The sequence below is a fragment of the Denticeps clupeoides genome, chromosome 3, assembly GCF_900700375.1.
Source record: "Denticeps clupeoides chromosome 3, fDenClu1.1, whole genome shotgun sequence".
Taxonomy (NCBI): Eukaryota; Metazoa; Chordata; class Actinopteri; order Clupeiformes; family Denticipitidae; genus Denticeps; species Denticeps clupeoides.
Window position 1 is genome coordinate 4,412,771 of NC_041709.1, and position 19,420 is coordinate 4,432,190.

A 19,420-nucleotide genomic window follows, 5' to 3' on the forward strand; every position below is an offset into this window, starting at 1 on the left:
AATTGCCAATTGCATTCTCTGATTGAATATTGCATTGTCAATTGCCAAAATAATTTCCATTTGAATATTTGCGCTTAAAATCTTTCATACACGTTCCATACATTTTTTGTTTAAATTTTGATGCTACCCTCAGGCATGTGCTCAACCTATCTTGGAAATGCACAAATTATACAAGTTCTGGTATGTACAACCACCCAGTGTCTAAACCTGAACTTTCTCCCAGATGCCATATTGTAAGATTAATAACATATGTAGTCCGATTTATGGAAATCGATAATCACAGTAATGGAAGCTACTGATCCTGATCTGTATTGGTAACAATTTTACAGTGTAAAAGTATAACTCTTTAAGTGTATACCTCATCCAGCTGTTACTTCTCATTGGTTGTAAAATATTTGACTGGAACCATATATTGAGACTCATGCTGTGCACTTTTATTTAACAACAAAGGAACTTTTAAGTATTGGAGGAAATTGTCTTTGCCCGAGATTGTCTAGCTGCAAATCAAATTACTGTAATAGTAGTGCAATGGCAGTCATGTGACTTGCTGATTATAGCCTACATTTTTGCTAAAGGCGGTTTTCATGTCAGTAAGACCAAAATCACTGAGTCACCACCAATTAAGCACCAGCCAAGCAGATCATGCACTCAGTAGTTACTGCAGCCTGCATGGTTCTTCTGGCAGAATTAGAATATTATAGAAAACATCTGAACACAAGGCTGATTTACTGGGCTCCTGATGGGCAAAAAACACACAGAGAGTCCACTTATGTCCACTTTACCAGTGTTTTATTTATGCACAATACATGACAAAGAAAATGAACAGTTACTTAGTTTATTTTAAGCATTGTAATAAATCTACCAAAGCATTGTACATCAAATGATGAAATGAGTCTGTGTGTGTATGCATGATGGACCAGAGCACCGAAAACAAATATAACAGCAACAGTGGATATGAGGAGAAAGGCAGAAATTCTTTTTATTACTACTGTCATTTCCCAATAATAAGCATTTTAATTGTAACAAAATGTGGTATGTGCCCAAAAAAGTGCATTTTTGAGAAAGATTCAAACAGAAAGAATTTCAGCAGATTGAAACAGTGCTGATGGATATGTTACAGTGTCAAAGAGCAGACATTACTTCAGAATAATGGCAAAATGTAGTGACAGTGTAAGAAAGAGGGGACTGACTTCCTGCGTTCAGTGCACTTCATCCATGTTTGATCTGAAAGACGAATTTGCTCGAAAATAAAACATTTCAAGACAACACTGATATCTTTTTTTTTTTTTTGTACTTTTTTCTCTTCTGTAGCAAAAAAATATACATTATTATTACTGATTTTACTTCCACAACATGTAGCCCACAGGTGGGAAAAATAATATTCTATGATCATCCATCTTTACATAGGCACAGATGAACAAATATGTTTTTATTTAGTTTTCCTTTCTTTTTTATCACAGACGGTGCTTGTATAAACAATTACAAGCATTAATGACAGGTTTTGACAAGAGTGTTGACAAGGCTTTATTTAGGCGCTATACGTACATAATGCAAAATCGACATCTTTTTATGTTGTTTCCAATAGCAATTCAACAGCTATGTCAAACCCAAAAACAATATAATAATAAACATAATAATAAAAATGCATGATTGGCAAGTACAATCATAGAATATCATTATTTACACTTTAAAATATATCTGCAGAACAACTGGTTATGCAATATTAAAATAATATCACTACATACTCTCAAAGTACATTATGTGTATACTTATATCCATTTACTTCTACTACAACTAGTCGCAATCCTGCATAAGGGGATACGAAACCGTTACAATGTCATGATGGGCCAACAAAGCCTGTGCATTCAACCCAAAAGAGTCTATGGCTTTTCAGTGCCTCAAAACCCCTGGAACATACAGGTTCCACCAAGACCCACAGCGTCACAGACATCAGCACTACGAGCTTTCACAAGGACCACGGAGACCACATCCAGAACTCTGCAACTCGGTTCTCTGACATTACAATGAAGAGCATCCGCTACATTCTACCCTGGCGTCTGGCTGCCCGGCCAGTGACAGTCTGGCCTGTATGAATCAGAGGGGGATCCCTCAAGAGGCAACCGCCTTTAGGAGAAAGTCTGACTCATGAAGCCCAGGCAGGCCACCAGTCGGCTGGCACCAGACTCGGCTTCCAAGCGGACACGTTTTTCACACCTGGACAAACAGCAGGCCACACCAGAAAAATGCCGCGCCCACCTGTTCTTCCACCGGGTGCCCAGAAAGCATTCTGGGTATGTAGGAGCACAAATGTGTTGTGCTTCTTTTTTTTTTTTTCTTTTTTTCAAATAATTGTACCAAAAAAAACCCAAAACAATAAAAATAAACTATTTGCTGATGGATTTTGCACATTATACTATAGTTGACGAGGATGAGTGGACTGTGAAATACTGTGTCATGCAGTACAGTTCAACCAGCGTCGCAGTACAGAAATACAGACAGAGGGAAAAAATACACTTGACAAGCAACGTGTACATATATAAGAACGATGTAAAAAATAACTTAGATGAACATTAAAAAATATAACTTAAAAAGTATAACACTCTCAATAAATAGTTCTACTATGTACACAATTACATTTTGCAAAGAGTCGCAAATTACCAAAATACCAAAATATGACGAGTTGGATTGTGAAATGCCTTACAGTCCCTTTGGCTGATTTTGGAACGAAAAGCTTGGAACAAAAGCGGCATGTGGGTATGAGAACGTGGTGCGCTGGCAAGGAGCGGATGTAAGACATTTCTCAACTCAACTCTTCATACAGAAGCAGCAAACAGTACAGGCATGAGGTACAGCAAAGAGATCCTGTGGTGATTACAGTAGAGTGTAGATGTTTTCCCATCAAACTATTACATTAACTTCCATTTGTTGACATGGCTTCTTTTGTTGCTGTTGAGCAGGTGCTCTTACTTTTAAAGGGTGAGAGCAGATAATGGGACAAATAAAAAGAGCTAAACCACTTATATATATTTGTGTGTGTGTGTGTGTCCATCACTGGAGGGAAAGAAGCGGAAAAGTTCACATGGGTGATGCAGAGGTTCCATAGAGGGCATTTAGCCAGTGGTCCTGTTGAGGTACTGCTTGGTACAATGGATGGCTTTGAGTGACGGTCACTGTTCAATCGCTCTTCACGAAGATATATATCTTTATACAAATCCCAGTCCTCTCTTTTGCCGTTTATACACGCTTTTTAATATATGTGTTCCGAGTCCATTTTTTTTTTTTTTTTTGCTTTGGATAGATCCTTCATTTCCACATCCGTCCCCTGTTGTTGTGGCACATAGACATTGGCTGACAGCAAAGTACATTACGTTTGTATTCACATCGGTGGTGAAAAAACATTGGAAAGGAGGGAAAACGAAGACTATATAGTCTGCCAGGGAACGCACATAGTAACATCGCAGGAAAAGGTGGACAGTAATACCATATAACAACCATATTACACATACATTTTACATAATCACTTGTCAGACAATAGCAGCTTTTCTAAAACTTTTGACTTTCCTTAAATGGCTACTCAAAAGTGCAGTAAATGAGGTCATTAATACAAATACTGATTAGTGGTTCACAAGAACCATTGGGGAAAAAATTGCAAAAAGGAAAATACACATACACATAATAATAAAACTCTGAAAGATGAATCATCCTCTGCTCCCTGGACTAAAACGTCTGCAAATAAAGATTTATTGCAATTAAAGAGACTCTTATTTGTCTTATTTACACAGACATTTCTCATGCGTCCCTCTCCATCCTGCTTAATGGAGCTGCCCTATTTTCCTTCTTTGCCATTTTTTCACATGGTCAGGATACGGGGCTACGAGAAAAAAGTATGAACATTGTCCTAACATCCCCTAGAAGAACCACCAGAAACTGAGCAGGTGGTTTGTGGTTCTGAAGGCCTATGCATCTGTGCATTTTAGCAGAATCCCAATGCAGTACCATGTCTTCTATTATAAAATGATCACAGGATAGCAGCCTTCGATTAAGAGTACAAAATGAGTGTCCCTTTCATACTAGGAATTCCAGTCATTTCTAACCACCCCTAATTTCTAAGTACTCCCCCTACAATGCTGTGAAGTTCAATGCCCAATCTGATTTGAATACTACTGTTTTTAGGCCATTTGACAGGATTATGAATGTTCTCTCCACCTCTGTCTCCCACCCATTCTATAATCATGGAGATCTCTAAAGCATCCAGTACCATCGGAACACAACTAAGAGTGTTGATCTTGGATCCAGCAACGACGGCGTGGAAAGTCTATGACACAACCTTCAACCTAAGCTATATCATTATATTGCATCATGAGTGTTAACATTCATAAGGTTGCATTTGTGAATTACATTCTTGAGGTCTAAAGGACATTAACGAAGTAAAGTGTATTCATGATGGGCTATATAATAATCACGTCGTCTGGGTGTCCTATCCATGGCTTTTCAATGAGTTCTAAAACAATCCCTGTGTGTTTTCAGTTTGTCAAGTCGTTCTGCAAAATGAAATTTGCACCTCTCACGATATAGACCTAGATACAGAACAGGACAAGCCTGCTGTCCTTGCTTTGCTGAGCTGCGTTTAGGTGAGGCTGTGCTTTTTGAGGTGAACCGTGTGTGTTGTGTGCATAGACCGGAGGTTGCAGAACCATAGGTAACTATTTAAGCAGGCAGTCCTTGGCCCCTTGGCATTATGGCAGAATCTGAGAGGTTGGTTGTGTGGCAAAAGTAGCAGCAGCGCAAGCAACAGCCCAACTGCACTGGTTCCCGTTAGCTTTCACTTACTTCCTGCAGCTGAAGGGAAAGGGCATTCGTTTTATTTTCAACAGCGGTTTCTGGACGTTCACCGATCTGCAAGGGGATATTTTGCCCGGAGGAGGCAGGTGATGCCCGGCTACCGTAGCCTTTGACACACTCCTACTACGGGCAGGCAGAGGGCGCATGTCTGGGGACAGCCAGGTCACAGCCTGCAGAGCAACACTACAAGGGACCCTGACCTAAGCAGTTGCAGAGAAGTGACGATTTAAAAGACAAAGAAAGGTCTACTGTACTGTACGCTTGTTTGGCAATTTTCCTTTCTGCCGATGTTTTCAACATCAACATACATTTTGATCCCTTAGCACAATGATATATATGGCAAGTCCAAAACATGAATACAGAAGCTGGTACAAACTCAAACAGAAAGGCATGTCATCCAGGCTTCTCGTTTGCTTTTTTGTTTTGTGTGTCATTCCCTCAAAATGTTCCGTCTCCCCCCTCTCTTTTGGCAAAATGTAGTGCTTTCCTTCTTTAAATAGATGAGTTTTCATACGCTCTTTGGTCCTTTACTTGTTTTTTTTTTTCAGTGGGTGGAATGAAGTGGAAAAGATGGGATGATGGGTGGAGGCAGAGAAGGCGATGCTACCTTTCCAGATTGGAGAAGAAAGCGTGCAGGCGTGGCATGGGGGCGAGGCTTTTCCAGGCCGGTGGTGAATACCTGGGAGAGTGTGGGATGAGTTGAGAGGTACACCTGTAAAAGCAGCACGTGGGTAGGAATGTCTGGCTCCAGCCCAGTCCGTGTGCGGGGCCAGAGCCCGACCTCAGCCCAGGGATGGCGTGCTCTTGCCGCGAACGTTCTCCAGGGCTTTGGGGTCCCGGCAGGCACAGTCTTTCCGTGTATCGCATGACATTGGGAACGGGATCACCTGGAGTCAAAGAGAGAGGTGCAACATCAGACCGGTCAGAGGTGAAGACATCGTGCGCATGGGTGGTTCTGTTTTCTTTCCAGTTCCGGACACATTTGCATACTTCAGAAATCAGCGGCAGTATTCTAAGAGAAGTTACCGAGACAATCCCAACACTCCCATCGTACAGTTCTTTATTATGCACTGTAAATATTCGTCAATAATAAATGTTGCCGTTGTCACTGGCCCTGACCCGAGCACCTATCAAGTGAAAGTCTTTTGTCATTGTGATACGCAGCAGCACAGCACACGGTGCACACAGTGAAATTTGCCCTCTGCATTTAACCCATCACCCTTGCTGAGCAGTGGGCAGCCATGACAGGCGCCCGGGGAGCAGTGTGTGGGGACGGTGCTTTGCTCAGTGGCACCTCAGTGGTACCTTGGCGGATCGGGATGCGAACTGGCAACCTTCTGATTACGGGGCCGCTTCCTTCACCGCTAGGCCACCACTGGCCCAAAATATCATTCCATCTGATATCATATCGGGGGGGGCACTGCACCGCCAACCCGTCAGCTTCTGTAGACTAATGGCTGTCTCAGCCATCTCGGAACTAGGCTCTGGGCATTGTTTACGCCAGGGCAAGGTGGCGTTTTACGTCAAGCGCTGGCGTTGGCCTTGCGTCACGGACACCAGCTGCAGCGGCGATGCCTCCCTGGGGGCGGGCCTCAGCTGTTCTCTCAACACAAAGTGCATCTTGAGTCGCTCAAACCAGGAACACATGTGCGCCTCGTGTTCTTATGCATTCATACTAGCGTCTGGAGGTACTCTGCCGGAAACAGCCGGGGCGCAGCCCTGTTTTTTTTTTTTTTTTTTTTTTTTGCCAGGCCGAGGCGTTGTGAGAGCGTGAAAAGCTATAAGGTGCAAAAACACTTAAAGTTTGCCGTCAATAGGGCAAAAGCGTCTCTACGGCACACTTAAGATCCGCTCGTAATTGAGCAAGTCTGGTATAACTGAGAACCTTTTCAGCACTGCCGGGTTTTGGATCAGGGTGACGGAAAGTGCTCTGATGCAAAGAATATCGAGGGGCAAAATACCTCTCATGGGAAATGACCCACATTCATTTTCATAGTATGGCATTTTTGCCATGTCCTCTCAGCCAATTTGGAATTCCAAGAATGAATCCATTGAACTGCTACGAATTTAGAAATTGTTAAATTCTTTTTTTTTTTTTTTATGATTGAAGCTCTTGCTTGGAAAATAGTGCCAGTGTTTGTTTACTCAGTTTCCTCCTGTGGCACAGTGTGGCTTAGGTGCTGCTCAGTGGCAAATGAATCAGTACTTTCAATTTCCTTCTCATCCTCGTTGTATGATGCTTTCAGGACCAGTCATACCAAGTCAACGTAGAAAGCTCATGTGGGTCGATTCCGGCCAAGACACGGCACATCAGGCCGCTCTGCAATTGGCATAACAACCGTACCACATCTAGTGTCTTAACCTGCCTTTTCATTCCATCTGATAGCAAACATTCCTGATTTGGGATCATTTACATCTGAAACGCTTTTGCCCGATGATCACTATTTGCAAAATTGCTAAAAGTCAGGGTTGGTAAAAATCTCTGGCCAACATTGGGGTCTCCAGCGGAAATGGGCCTATTATCTGGAAAATCTAACTTGGGCCATCATTCTTTGTTGAATCTGGGCCAGGGGAGAATGGCAAATGTGGGCTACAATCTTGCTAAACACCCAGACATAAAGGGTTTCCCATTCATTGATTAAGCCAAGTCCTAGACCAAAAGAGGACATTAGCGAAGTTCTCCGTTCAAAATCGCTTCATTCAAATACTCACAAATAAGAATATGATCCATCCAAGAGTGTTTCTCACTAATATAGCAAGACAAGTATACGATAAGCATGGGGCTTGTTCTCTAGAGTCAGGTCAGGTGTTCTTTGGATTCACAAAAATAGATGACTGACAGCTCTCAAGCACACTACTTCCTCTTTCTGGAAGATTTAAACCTGTGCACGTCAATAGATTCAATAAAAGAAAAAGTGAACATGCCCCATGCTTATCGGTTCTGGTCCACAAATAATCTGTTGTTTCTGACCTATGCTGTTAGTAGTTGGAAGGGGAATTAATGGTAAACTGGCTTTAAAGAGCGCCCAGACACGTTGCCTGTTACATGGTTAACTAAGAACCAGGATTCTGAGAACGTGGTTCCGTGACGATAATGAAGTACAGAAAAACCAGCAGGACAAATCAGAGCACAACGCATTTGGAGTTGGGGGATGATGGGGGTGTTGTTGTTGTGAGAGGGTTACTAATGTGCTGAGGCAAGATGCCCAGAGGCCCTTTTCAGCTTTTTGGATGGGGCAACAGCTGTATGAAAAGCATTTAGTCTTTTTCCTGTGAGCCCCGTTTCGCCCCGATCTTGCTCGCCACGCTTCACTCTGTCATTCTTTATCTCTCTATCGGTGGAGATGGTGGGTGGCAAATTTGACATGGTTTTTCCTGACCTTGACCTCAGGGTGGTTTGGTTTGCTGGCACATCTGGAGCTAATCGAGGGGTAAAGGGGAAGGGGGGGCAGCACAAGTGCTGGTGCGGAGCTGACACCCAAGGGCAGGAGACACACACAGTCACACACACACTCACATAAGAAAGTGCAGACAGAAAGGGGACTCACGTCACAGATCATGACAGCCCCAACTCATTCACTCACACCCCATCCCCCCAGCCCCAAACCTCCGGAGGACAGGGTAAAAGGGGGTGAAACTGTGTCATGGGGCAGGAAAGTGGGACTGACGGAGGAGACGTGTTCAAGATCAGAACAGACCTGGGGCTGTACACTGGGAGTGTGAATGAAAACATTTAGACGGCTCCAAGTGCCAATAGTGGTCCATTTGGACCAGCTGCAGTGAATAATTGGCATGGAGGTTCTAAGCCTTGCAACCATCATCTGAAATCAAGCAGATATACTTCATTTCATTTTTACCAATCTTTCAGTAAATGAATAAAATTGCACAGTAAATGAGCTCTGGTAACATTAACGCAAAACTACTTTTATATTCATTTATTCATCTATTTATTTTACTTTACACTGAGGTGAGGAGTAACAGGAGAGTAACACTTCTCCTCCTACTAGAGGAACCTCTACCTTCTAAGCCCCCCATAATCCCCACCCTCCATCATTTGGTCCCTCCTCCTCCTCCACACATCCCAGGACGGCCCCACTCAGTCCACGTATTACTACGTTACACACACATGGGTGCACACAGCTCATTTGTTCTCGGTTTTATTGCTGTAAACACCGCGTGGCAAACCTTCAACATACGTTGATGATTACGTTGAAAACTTCAGTGCCCCTTTAGAGACGTGTTTCCCACTTTATTGTCTTGGCACAGGCTTCGCTCGCTGAGTTTTTAAAGCAAAACAAAACAAAGGGGAGTCGAGATAAAACCTCGGTTTTATGTTACTTCATTTTATTCTTTTTTTACTCACAGTTTATACCACTTACCCCATCAGCACACTGACAAGCGCAATTTATACCAAATGTCATGCAGGTTACGACAAATCCGAGAAATCTGCAAATTCTGCTTGGACATTTGTCCAAACGCCTCCATCTTGGATAAGGAAGAAAACCGAACCTGACAAGGATGAGTGAAACTGAAAAGGGAAGCAGAAGGGAAATGATCCAAGAACGAACATGACCAATTCTTTTTTTTCTGTATATAAAACATCCTCTCTAAAACCAAGGCATCGCTCCCTAGTAGTGAAATAAGGCAAAACAGGAGGGTGAAAAGCGCTCCAGTTATAAAATTCGATTACATCGCTGTGGTAAACAGGACCGGGCAATTTCCATGTTAATCCACTAGGAGGAGATTTTACACTGCTTCTGTTGATATGCTCCTAGGCAACTGTGACCTGTGGCTTTAATTCCATGTAAGTGGTATGTGCAGGTATTTATCCATAGCATTACTACAACTCCCCCGGCGCCTCGTGAAGCAAGACGCCAAACTGCAAAATTGCTTTCCTGCAGTGGAAATGCACCATAACTCACAGCCTCCCGTGCATTTTCCCTCAGCATGAGGACTGTCTAGACTTCAGCTTAGCTCATCAGGAGGATGAAAGCCATTAACTGATCTGTGAATGAGTGAAAATCGAAAGAAATGAAAGAAAACATGAGCACAAATCGCAGTGAACACAGATCATCCGAAGCCCTCATAAAATCCAGGCCAAGTTGAAAGAAAACTCTGCACTGTGTAAATATTTGACCGCCATTGTGAGACGGGGCATCGGCATCGAGCACTTTACCTGGACCCATGTATATATTTATTCATTTTCCCCACGTTCTTTACAAGTGGTTCAATATTGTCTTTGTACTTCAAAGAGAAAGTCTGGATTTTTTTACTTTTATTGGGTTGAAGCATTTGAAGGTGAATAAAGCTTATTATTGTGCAATATTGGTGGACAGTAGTGGAGAGTGGAAACAGATAAGTGAAGTAAGTGTGAACTGGAACAGCTAAAGTGGAGCCATAGAGAGATAAGACAGGATGAGTAAGACGTGAGTATCGAGGCAGCCGGAGGAGTAATTGAAGGGAGGAGATCCCCCTTCACACACACACACACACAGTTTCTTGACTTTTACACACACAGGGACAGAATTCTCACACAAACCCTGTTTGTTTTGTTGCCGCAGCATTGCAGACATGCAAACAGGCACACAAACACGCAAAAGTAAAAGCCAATGGCGGTGCGAGAAGGAGAAAAGCCCACTCCGGCCCACCCATTTCCAAGAAGGAATTCCATCTAAGGGGCTCTTTGGAGACAAGAGGGGCCGGGCGACGGCAGCGTCCCGGCACCGGGTGCCCGGCCTCCCCGCTCTCGCTGCCAACAGCTTGGAGTCATTAAAGAGGATCCTGTGGTAACGTTACGTGCCGACGGCCTCGCACCTTCAAAGTCCCGGAGAGAAATAATACAAAGCAAGTCATCCAGAACTTCTTAATACGCAAATCTCAAGGAGGAGAAGGGCAATAAAGGGGGAAAGGGAACAACGAAAAAAAAAAAAAAAAAAAAGGGGAGAGGTGCAGATAAGCAAGAAAAACAAAAGTTGGGCAGCGGGGGAACTGCTTTTGCCTCCAGTTATCACGCTCACGCGAAAAAGAGTGCTGGGGAGGTGAAGCCACGGAGGGCCGGGCCTCGGCACTGGATTGAGGGGGCGCTCTGGCTTCCCGTGGGCCGTGGCACGCCAGCAGAGACCGGCTGAGACGCGGGAAGCCGGGACGGTCTCGCCCGAGTGTGAAGGGCTTCCCCTTCCTTCCCCTCCCCGCGGCAAGACACCTGTTGACATCCCTAACGCCACCTCGCCAGACTTGCCCGAAGAGACGGAGATGCCATCAAAGCAGCGCCTTCGCTTCAACTCCGGCCAAGAGGAAGGACCTGAGACATTCCCCGCTCTGAGCAAGCATGACAATGCCCTTTTAAAACCGGTCGGTAAAAGGCATGCAAATACGATTTTCTGTCTGTGGCAGGAAGGAATGCTTCCATCCGTCTCTTTGCTGTGGAGACAAGGGCGAAAAAAATGTGACAAGTCACGGGTGTGTGTGTGTGTGTGTGTGTGTGTGTGTGTGTGTGTGGCAAGCGGCTGATTCGCAACATGGAACTGACAGCGTTACGGCCACCGTGTGCTCCCCGGCTCAGAAATGGCCATCTGCTTGCATGGAAAGTGAAAATCGGTGTAGCTCTGGAGATGGCAAAGGGGAGCCCGCTGCTGTTTTAACAGTGTTTTTTTTTTTTTGGGTGGGGGGGGTGGGGGGGATAATGCGTGATGAGCAACTGCTGTGACGCTTCGTCCTCGCCGGCTGATCTCGAGCCCTCGCACAGCGCACACAGGAAGAGGTGAAATGTAATATTCCGCCATTACCTCAAAACAGACAGGGCTGGATCCTGTCTGGGAACCCGGGGTCTGGAGCGCATTCAATTCATACACTGGTAAAGCATCAAGAAAGGAAGAGGGGTCACTTGAAAGACCTATGACCCTGGTTTTAGGACAAACAGCAGGATCCAATAAAAAGTGTTTTGAAGTTTCTCACTCCAAGCAGAAATGCTTATGTTGGGCCCCCGTCTACTGCTCAGAAAAAAAGGCCTCATTTTAAAATCCAGTAACCCTTTTCGACATTCGCATCTGGCAGCTGATCAATCAAATTATGACTGGTTATTACCAAGCAATTTTCTATATCTTTTCCAAAATCCCTGGCCATTTCAAGGGAAGTGACTTTTGAAATACCACCTGAAAGTATGCGCTTCATGGGCTGCCAGGACAGCATGCCTGACTCGGGACGGTATAGCCCAGCTTTGCGTCCTGGAAACCGGGTGATCCGCTTATCATTGTGGCTCAGATGGGGGAAGGAGTGATTTCAGACGTGAAGGAGAAGCGTGGCCCTCTGCCGCTTCTGAGCTTGACCCCAGTCTTCAATCCAGCCCAAAGCCTTTCCAAGACGGGCGGCCATGAGCTGTCTTCTACTTTTAGGCCACGACAGAGGCAGACTTATCGAGGAAGCAGTTTTCGACCTACTGAGGTATTTTTGGGAGGACAAAACTGCTGAATGTGGATGGTGGAAACATTTAGGCAAGCTGACATAGCTGATAACAGACACACCCTTCACGTTCACCCTATAGGGCACTATTTTCAAACTGGTGCTAAGCACAGCTTTAAACGGGCTTGTTCAGTAGTGTAAGCATGCATACATTCCAAAAGAGAAAGCATCCTCATAATTCACCTCTGTGGAACCTCTGTGTTGCATTTAATTCCGTCCACCACATTTCATGTAAATCAGCCAGGTCCTGGGTGCAAATAAGTTGTCCATATCAGATGTGCTGTCCATCTGTCCATTTCGCAGCGTATAATGTTCCGTCTGTGCATACTGTATGCACAAGGCATGCCGGAGTAAAAAAGTACTTCTTCACATAGAAGACATCAGGACACAAGTCCTATCACAAACATGAAGCTGAGCCTGGCCAAATGGAAGCAAACTCATCAGCACCACAAGCACTTTGAAGTTCTGTTGACAAGTTTCCATATAAACGACCCAACATACAGTTGCCAAGACACCTTGCAATGCAAAGGAGCGAGCAATGGCACGATATTTGAAGAGAGGACCCATCCTGAAGGAGACAGCAAGGCACTGCTTTCTGTCAGTCAGAACAGCACTTAAAAGATTGGCGGTGTGATGAATAAGATTCTTTTTGTGATTCTTTTTGAATAAGAAAAGAATTTACAAATGGAGATGGAAAATGTTCTTTGGCAAAAATGAGTCCACAAATCTCGATTGATTTTATAGATAAAACTTGCCACGTGGATTTCATGTATTCAGTGTCAAAGGAAGCTACTGAGGTCTCTGTTAGTGGATCTCCTGCTGCAGCTTCAAGCAGGGAGACTTCCTGGTGCATTGGCCTCTTACTGGAAGTCCAGCCAGTCCCCTCAAGGGCTCAAATAATTGCTCAACAAACAGCGTTCTTCTGGACCAAGGCACGGGTAGGGTTGGCCAAAGTGACGCAACGGGACAAAACAGCAACTTGTGTGTTTGCCTCGTATTTGTTATTTCTTTTGGTTCCGTTTTCTCTGGCACAGACAGCAGCTTGTCTTCCCATTTTCTGCTCAGCCCAGCTAGGACATTTTTCAAGCAAATTACAACCAACGTTGCATAGTATCGGGCAGAGCAGATGGACTAGACTCTGCAATAAGATGGACCGGGCATATTGGGAAAGATGTGGTGTGTCGGTGGAAGACAATGACATTCCAAAGCCAGAAATACATAGGTGGAGGAAAGAATCCACCGTAGCACAGTAAACAGCTGACTGACAGGAACTATTGTCTAGACTGAGGAGGACCATTGGAATTTTTCTCTTCTTATGAAGTTAGAGAGAATTCACTTTGAGTGCAAAAAGTCAACATTTCAGAGGGCAAACTGTATGCAATAAGCAGCCTTTGCATATAGAACACTTGAGTAACTACATATTATACACAGCATTGTATCCACTAAATTTTTTCTAGATTAAAATGTACAGTTGATGTTCATCCAAAAGATTACTTAATTGAAATAACTCACCTAATTAATTAAATTCATTATTATATTAATGCCCTTTGTGACTCTTATTTTGATAGTAAAGTTGCACTTGAGATTGATAGATACAAAACATATATTTTGGCATAATAATTTACTATGAATGTTAATGATGTATCACAACTCCAAGGTTATAGGTTTGAATCCCGGCTTGGACCTTGTGTGTGCCCAGTTTGCATGCTCTGTCCTTGCAGCTGTGGGATTCCTCCGAGTTCTCAGATTTCCTTCCACCATCCAAAGGCATGCACATTAGTTGAATTGCCAACTCTAAAAAGTGTATGTAAGTGTGCAAGTAAATGATGTGTAGTGTCTGTATGTGTGTCCATGCCCTGCAGTGTGCTGGCGCCCCACCCTGTGCCCGCTGTCTCGGAATGGGCTAATGAGTTATGGAAAATGAATGAATTTATTATAAATAGTTATTCTTTCATTAAAAGTGGTATTTTATAATCACAATTTTAGTTTTTGACTTGATACCATAGTAAATCAGGGTCTGTGGGTGAAATGTACATGTGGAGAGGAAACAAGAAAGGATTTGATGTACCTTCTTGGTCTTGACAGTGGAGTAGCAGCAGTCTCCCCCATCATAGTTGCAAAAGGCTCGGTTGTTGATGGCATCACAGTAATTATCACCCATAAAAGGCTGAGGGAGAGAAAGATCAGAGCGGCTCATTAAAGCTGATTAGCAGATGGCTCACACATTTAAAGTGATTTTTAAATTCATGTAATCTCAGAACTTTATTGTTGAGCTGGATTCCCAGCAGGGCCTTGGACTGAGGGCCTCTGCTGAGCACTGAGTCATGTTTATGACAGCATCCCCTCAAAAAAGCATCAACTCCTGAACACCCCCATTGGGTGTCTGTCACCATGGAGTCGGTCATCCTCATGCAGTAAGACAATCCGCTGCCTGACCCTTTTTGCTTTTGCAGCTCACATCCAGAGTGTCTGTTTGTGTGTGTGTGTGTGTGTGTGTGTTCGTCAGCGTCTGTCTTTCTGTCTGTCTATGTGCCTGCTCTTGTCTGCTTGAGTCACTGGCCCTTGCCAGCTACTTCAGTCGGGTCCAGGTCTGTTCCGTATCTCTGTCCAAGGGGCTGTCTGACTGACTGGATCTTAAAAGCCTCTTGCTGTCTTGAGAGTTTGTTGCCCAACAATCAGAGACTCAGCTGCCAGTTGGAAAGGCTGGAAAATCGCAGACGTCTCGTCTTGGATGGATCAAACACTACTACCAGGCTGCAGCTAGTGATAACTGAAATTCAATACGGTGGAGAAGCAACTCTTCATGTTTTTTAAAGTACCTATTTCCATCATTTTTGGAATGATAAAGACTTCAATCAAGGATAAATTCCTTCACTCAAATGCCACTTATGCTCTGCATTATAAAAAAATATATATACAAATCACCCCATTTATCCTCCTTATTGATCAAGATGGCTATTAAGGTAAAAGCATAATAATGCTTAACCTTAGTGACAGTAAAATGAAATTACTGTGAAGCTGAGGCAACTTTCTCAGACTTTTAAGTGACTCATGCAGCTGGCCATGGATAACGTCACAGTGCAGAGTATGAAATATTGCCAATAGTTGACAGGATGCGGTGATGGGAAACACTTGACAAGATGAGGGGAAAAAAAGTAATAAATCACTCATTACTCGGCTGTATTATCCATGAGTGAAGACCATCGGGAGGAATGCCTGTCTCCTACAGAAGTAATTATGCCACCGTTTGCAGCGGGGGATTTATGTCTACATAAACATGAATTTAGAATTAAAGTACATGACTGTTTGGCAGGGTGTCAAATATTTTTGAATGATAGCTTTTTCTTTTTCTAATGGGTGATTTAGAATGTAATGATGAGTTATATTTTTTTAATTATGTAGGGATTTATTCCCACCGGCAGTAAATAAAGAGCAATAACTATGCAGCAAGTACCTTATATTCACAAATTTAAAAGAGCATCAACCATAGCTCCCTGAACTAACTATACAATTAAAGTCTGGTAAAGGACTAAGTAGCTATACAAAGAACTACGTGCCTAGCACCCCACTCCCATATGTTTGCCAAAGATGCTTTATAAATACCTGATGACACAGTCAACTTAACATCATATTTGTTATAGTATCGGTTTCATTCAAATAAACCCAATAATAAAGCCCAAAATGTATAATATTATCATTTGTTGATTACCCACAAGCCATTTCAATGTGGCCAGTCTGTGAATGATCTGTCCTTGGCTGTCTCTTAAGATTTCAGGCCAGTTTCCAATTATCTGATCTTACGCCTCTACTACTACAATAGCTTCAATGGACTTTTCAGGTCATTGTGTTAGTGGCAGAAGCTCTTACCTCGCAGCCTTTAATGCAATGAAGCACCTCTGGGTGGGGATACCACTTCAGGCCCATTGTGCAGACAATGTTCTGTTAAGAGACAGAAGCCATGAGATATAAATACGCTTCTTAAATGAAAAAATAAAAAAGCAAATACATTTACATTTCATAAAAAGGAACACCATGTTCACTGCGAACAACTGAAGCTGAATATGTTCATGTTCACTGGGAACAGCTGAAGACTACTGGAACAGTAAGGACACATTGTGTCTCCTTCTGCACATAAGCTCATTCAGTTTCTTCATTTTTGGATCGCTTGCTAAACCTTCATGACAAGAAAATAAAAAAAAAAATCAATGATGTTTGAGCTCAAGACAGCATCCTCTGAGGTTTATGTCAGAGGCACTCACTTGCTATGCATTTCCTGATTCAATGTAGAATTCATTAGCCATGCAGGCAGCAATGTGGGCCCAAACCATCACACTCCCCCATACTTGGCAGGTGGGATGTGGTTTGCCTCATCAGTCCAGAGAGCATAGTTCTGGTCGTGGGACGAGACATCCGCCAAGGATTTCTCTGTGGTTCATGTCATGAGCCTTGATATGAGACATTTGCAAATTATAGTTGTCACCCCTGGGAATTTTTGTCTCCCTAAAGTCAAGGTAAAAATCCTCTCATCTCATAAAAGTCGTATCATGAGTTCCTTTGAAATTATATTTTTTGTTGGACTTTGTCACCTTAACTTTCAGTATTTCACTTGTTGTTGTCTTTATGTACTATTCTGACATTTGACAAAAACAATTATAAACCTGATATCTTAAAGGAATGTGCAGAACATTGAATCCAAGAATCATAGTTTCCTTTTGTTAATTAATACTGGAGGTTAAAAATCTGTCACACCTGTGGTATTTAAATATCATTCTTCGCCATCCTGCTCCATCAGTAAATAAAAAGAAAAGTTCTCAAGGACATTAAGAGACAAAATGCGTGTGAAGAGTATGACTCAGTTGGGCCATGTTGATGAAAATGTTTAAAGCATTCCTCTCTTCTTCTGCCAAAATGCAAAACAGGACGTGATCCAAGCCCTGAATCGTGTGAAACTTATAAATCTTCCTTGTAATGAGGTGGATGATGCTGCATTTGAAGTACAATGACTGAATGTTTTGTACAACTAAGGCCTGCAGCTATGGGGTCAAAACAATGTGAATGTATTTGGGAAGGGTGGAAAGGAACCTGTTTGGTGGCAGATGTACTGACTAGCCCTCCCTCCCACCTTGTCGCAACAGATCCTGTGTATAACTACTCGCCCAGAAAGCCATTGGAGACTCATTCCAGAGCTCAACGTCACACCTCCACAGCTCACAAGTTACTGGAAATGAGCGTTTAACCAGCGGCTCTACATTGTTCCCATGGATCAACCATTCCAAGCATAACACTGCGGTTGAAACCTAGTGTCAAACTATACACTTCAGAAAGTCACCATGCTGAGGTTCACGAATCAGGTGTTTTTCAGAACATTTACTGAAAATGCAAAGCTGGGGTTTACTTTTAAGAAATAAACATTGTTATAAAGAGAATCCCTGAACACAATTCCAACCGAGCTGACATGGGTTTGGCACGGCCTGGTCATTTGAGTCACATCTGCAACCATAAGCATTAGGGCTGTCAAAATGAATGATATGTACATATAGGTGGAAAAGGAAAGGGAAAGAGTTTTAGGGCCAATTCAGATTATGCATCTTCTGTGCGATCAAACACTGGAGCAATACATTTGAGGAGTGTCCACAATGCATGTTTTTTGGTTTGTGGATATCAGGCACAAATAGATGAAATATTGCAAGACAGCATGTCTGGGTGCATCATCAGTAATTTAAAAAATAAAGAGTTATTCAACAAAACGATTGAGAAAACCAATACAACTTTGAACCAAATTCAAATTTATTGGTGTTTTATTTTTAAAATAACAAATTCATTAAAACAGCTCATCTCCTTGTTCCTCCAGGTATGTGTTTTTTTCCTGTTGTAATTTTAAATATTCATCATAGCAAGCATTAGTCTTAAACATCCATTGTGATTTGTAGTCTTTGCTGATGTCAAAGTATTTCTTTTGACTACCAAATGAATTCTACTGATCTATGAAGAAGATCACTGATCACTGTGATACACGACCATTCTGTCCAAGAGCAAGATGCTTTTTATTCTGAGATGCTCCAGGAGATTTGTCCCTTTAACTGCCTGTATGTCACTCTGGACAAGAGGAAAATGTACTGTAATCACATTTCAAGTCATTGTTCTACAGGTTAAATGTAACCTGGCTGAACTGATGGTTTTGGACAGCTGCAAAGCAGAATAACCAATTCTCAGGACCTACTCTTTAATCTCGCTGTGATTTGTATTCATGGCGAGTGCAAAAATGTACTTTCTATTAAATCTCCAGGAGCCTCCCCAGTTAGTTAGTTTTTTCCGAGGGATCACAACCAAGGACTGTTCCAAGCAGATATTAGACAAGGTTCTTGAAAAATGCCACTCGGCTCAAACCCATGAACACTGAATCATTATTTAAGGTTAGAGATTGAAGAACAACTCTGAACCTGCCAAGAAATTACATCCCCTCAAGCTTCCCCTCAAAAAGTCAATAGCACGGACATGACAGAAACACATTAACACATATAACATTTTGGTTGGCATTTGTCCAAAGAATTAAGAAAACCTCAAGAGGAGAAAATGTAATGCTACAGAAATGCAAAGTGCATCCCATCTTAGATAGTGCATCCAGGTTAGGAAAGAAATAAAGACAGAAGTAAACTCTGCCTCTTGTCCTAAAGTGACCCCATCAGAACACAGACTTCAATCCAATTAAGGGACTGAGGAATGATTTAAAACTGCTGTTTGCAAATTATTCCCATTCAGCTTGATGCAGTTTCAGCCATTTTGCCATGAAGGATGGGCAAAAATTCCGTCTGCAGCGTCTCTGATGAGAGTTAATATGAACTATTCCATGATAACTAAAAAATGATCTAAAGCACTGTTAAAGGGATAATCTGTCAGAGAGTGATTTTTGTTTAATATGGGTGAATAAAACTGATCCAAATGAAACTAAATTCAGCATCAACAGTAGCAGGACTTCCGACAGGTAACCAGACGTCAGGCTGCTCCAGAAGCTCCGGGATAAAGCCCCACCTGCACCTCAGCTTCTACACAAACCCAACACCTAACCTCCACAGCAATTTCACAGCTCATTGCCCCATAACACAGGCGTTCAGTCACATTT

General features: G+C 42.8%; 1 protein-coding gene across 2 annotated transcripts in view; it reads right to left on the bottom strand.

Moving 5' to 3' along the window:
• Positions 1–1,511: 1,511 nt before the first annotated feature.
• Positions 1,512–19,420, bottom strand: part of pappaa (pregnancy-associated plasma protein A, pappalysin 1a) — a 75,420-nt gene continuing 57,511 nt past the window's right edge. For both annotated transcript variants that reach the window (XM_028973383.1, XM_028973382.1), the window contains exons 20-22: positions 16,168–16,239; positions 14,369–14,467; positions 1,512–5,729 (exon numbers count right to left, since the gene is read on the bottom strand). In XM_028973383.1, the coding sequence (XP_028829216.1) occupies positions 5,625–5,729; positions 14,369–14,467; positions 16,168–16,239 (276 nt within the window). In that variant the 3' untranslated portion in view covers positions 1,512–5,624. The remainder of the gene's footprint in view (positions 5,730–14,368; positions 14,468–16,167; positions 16,240–19,420) is intronic.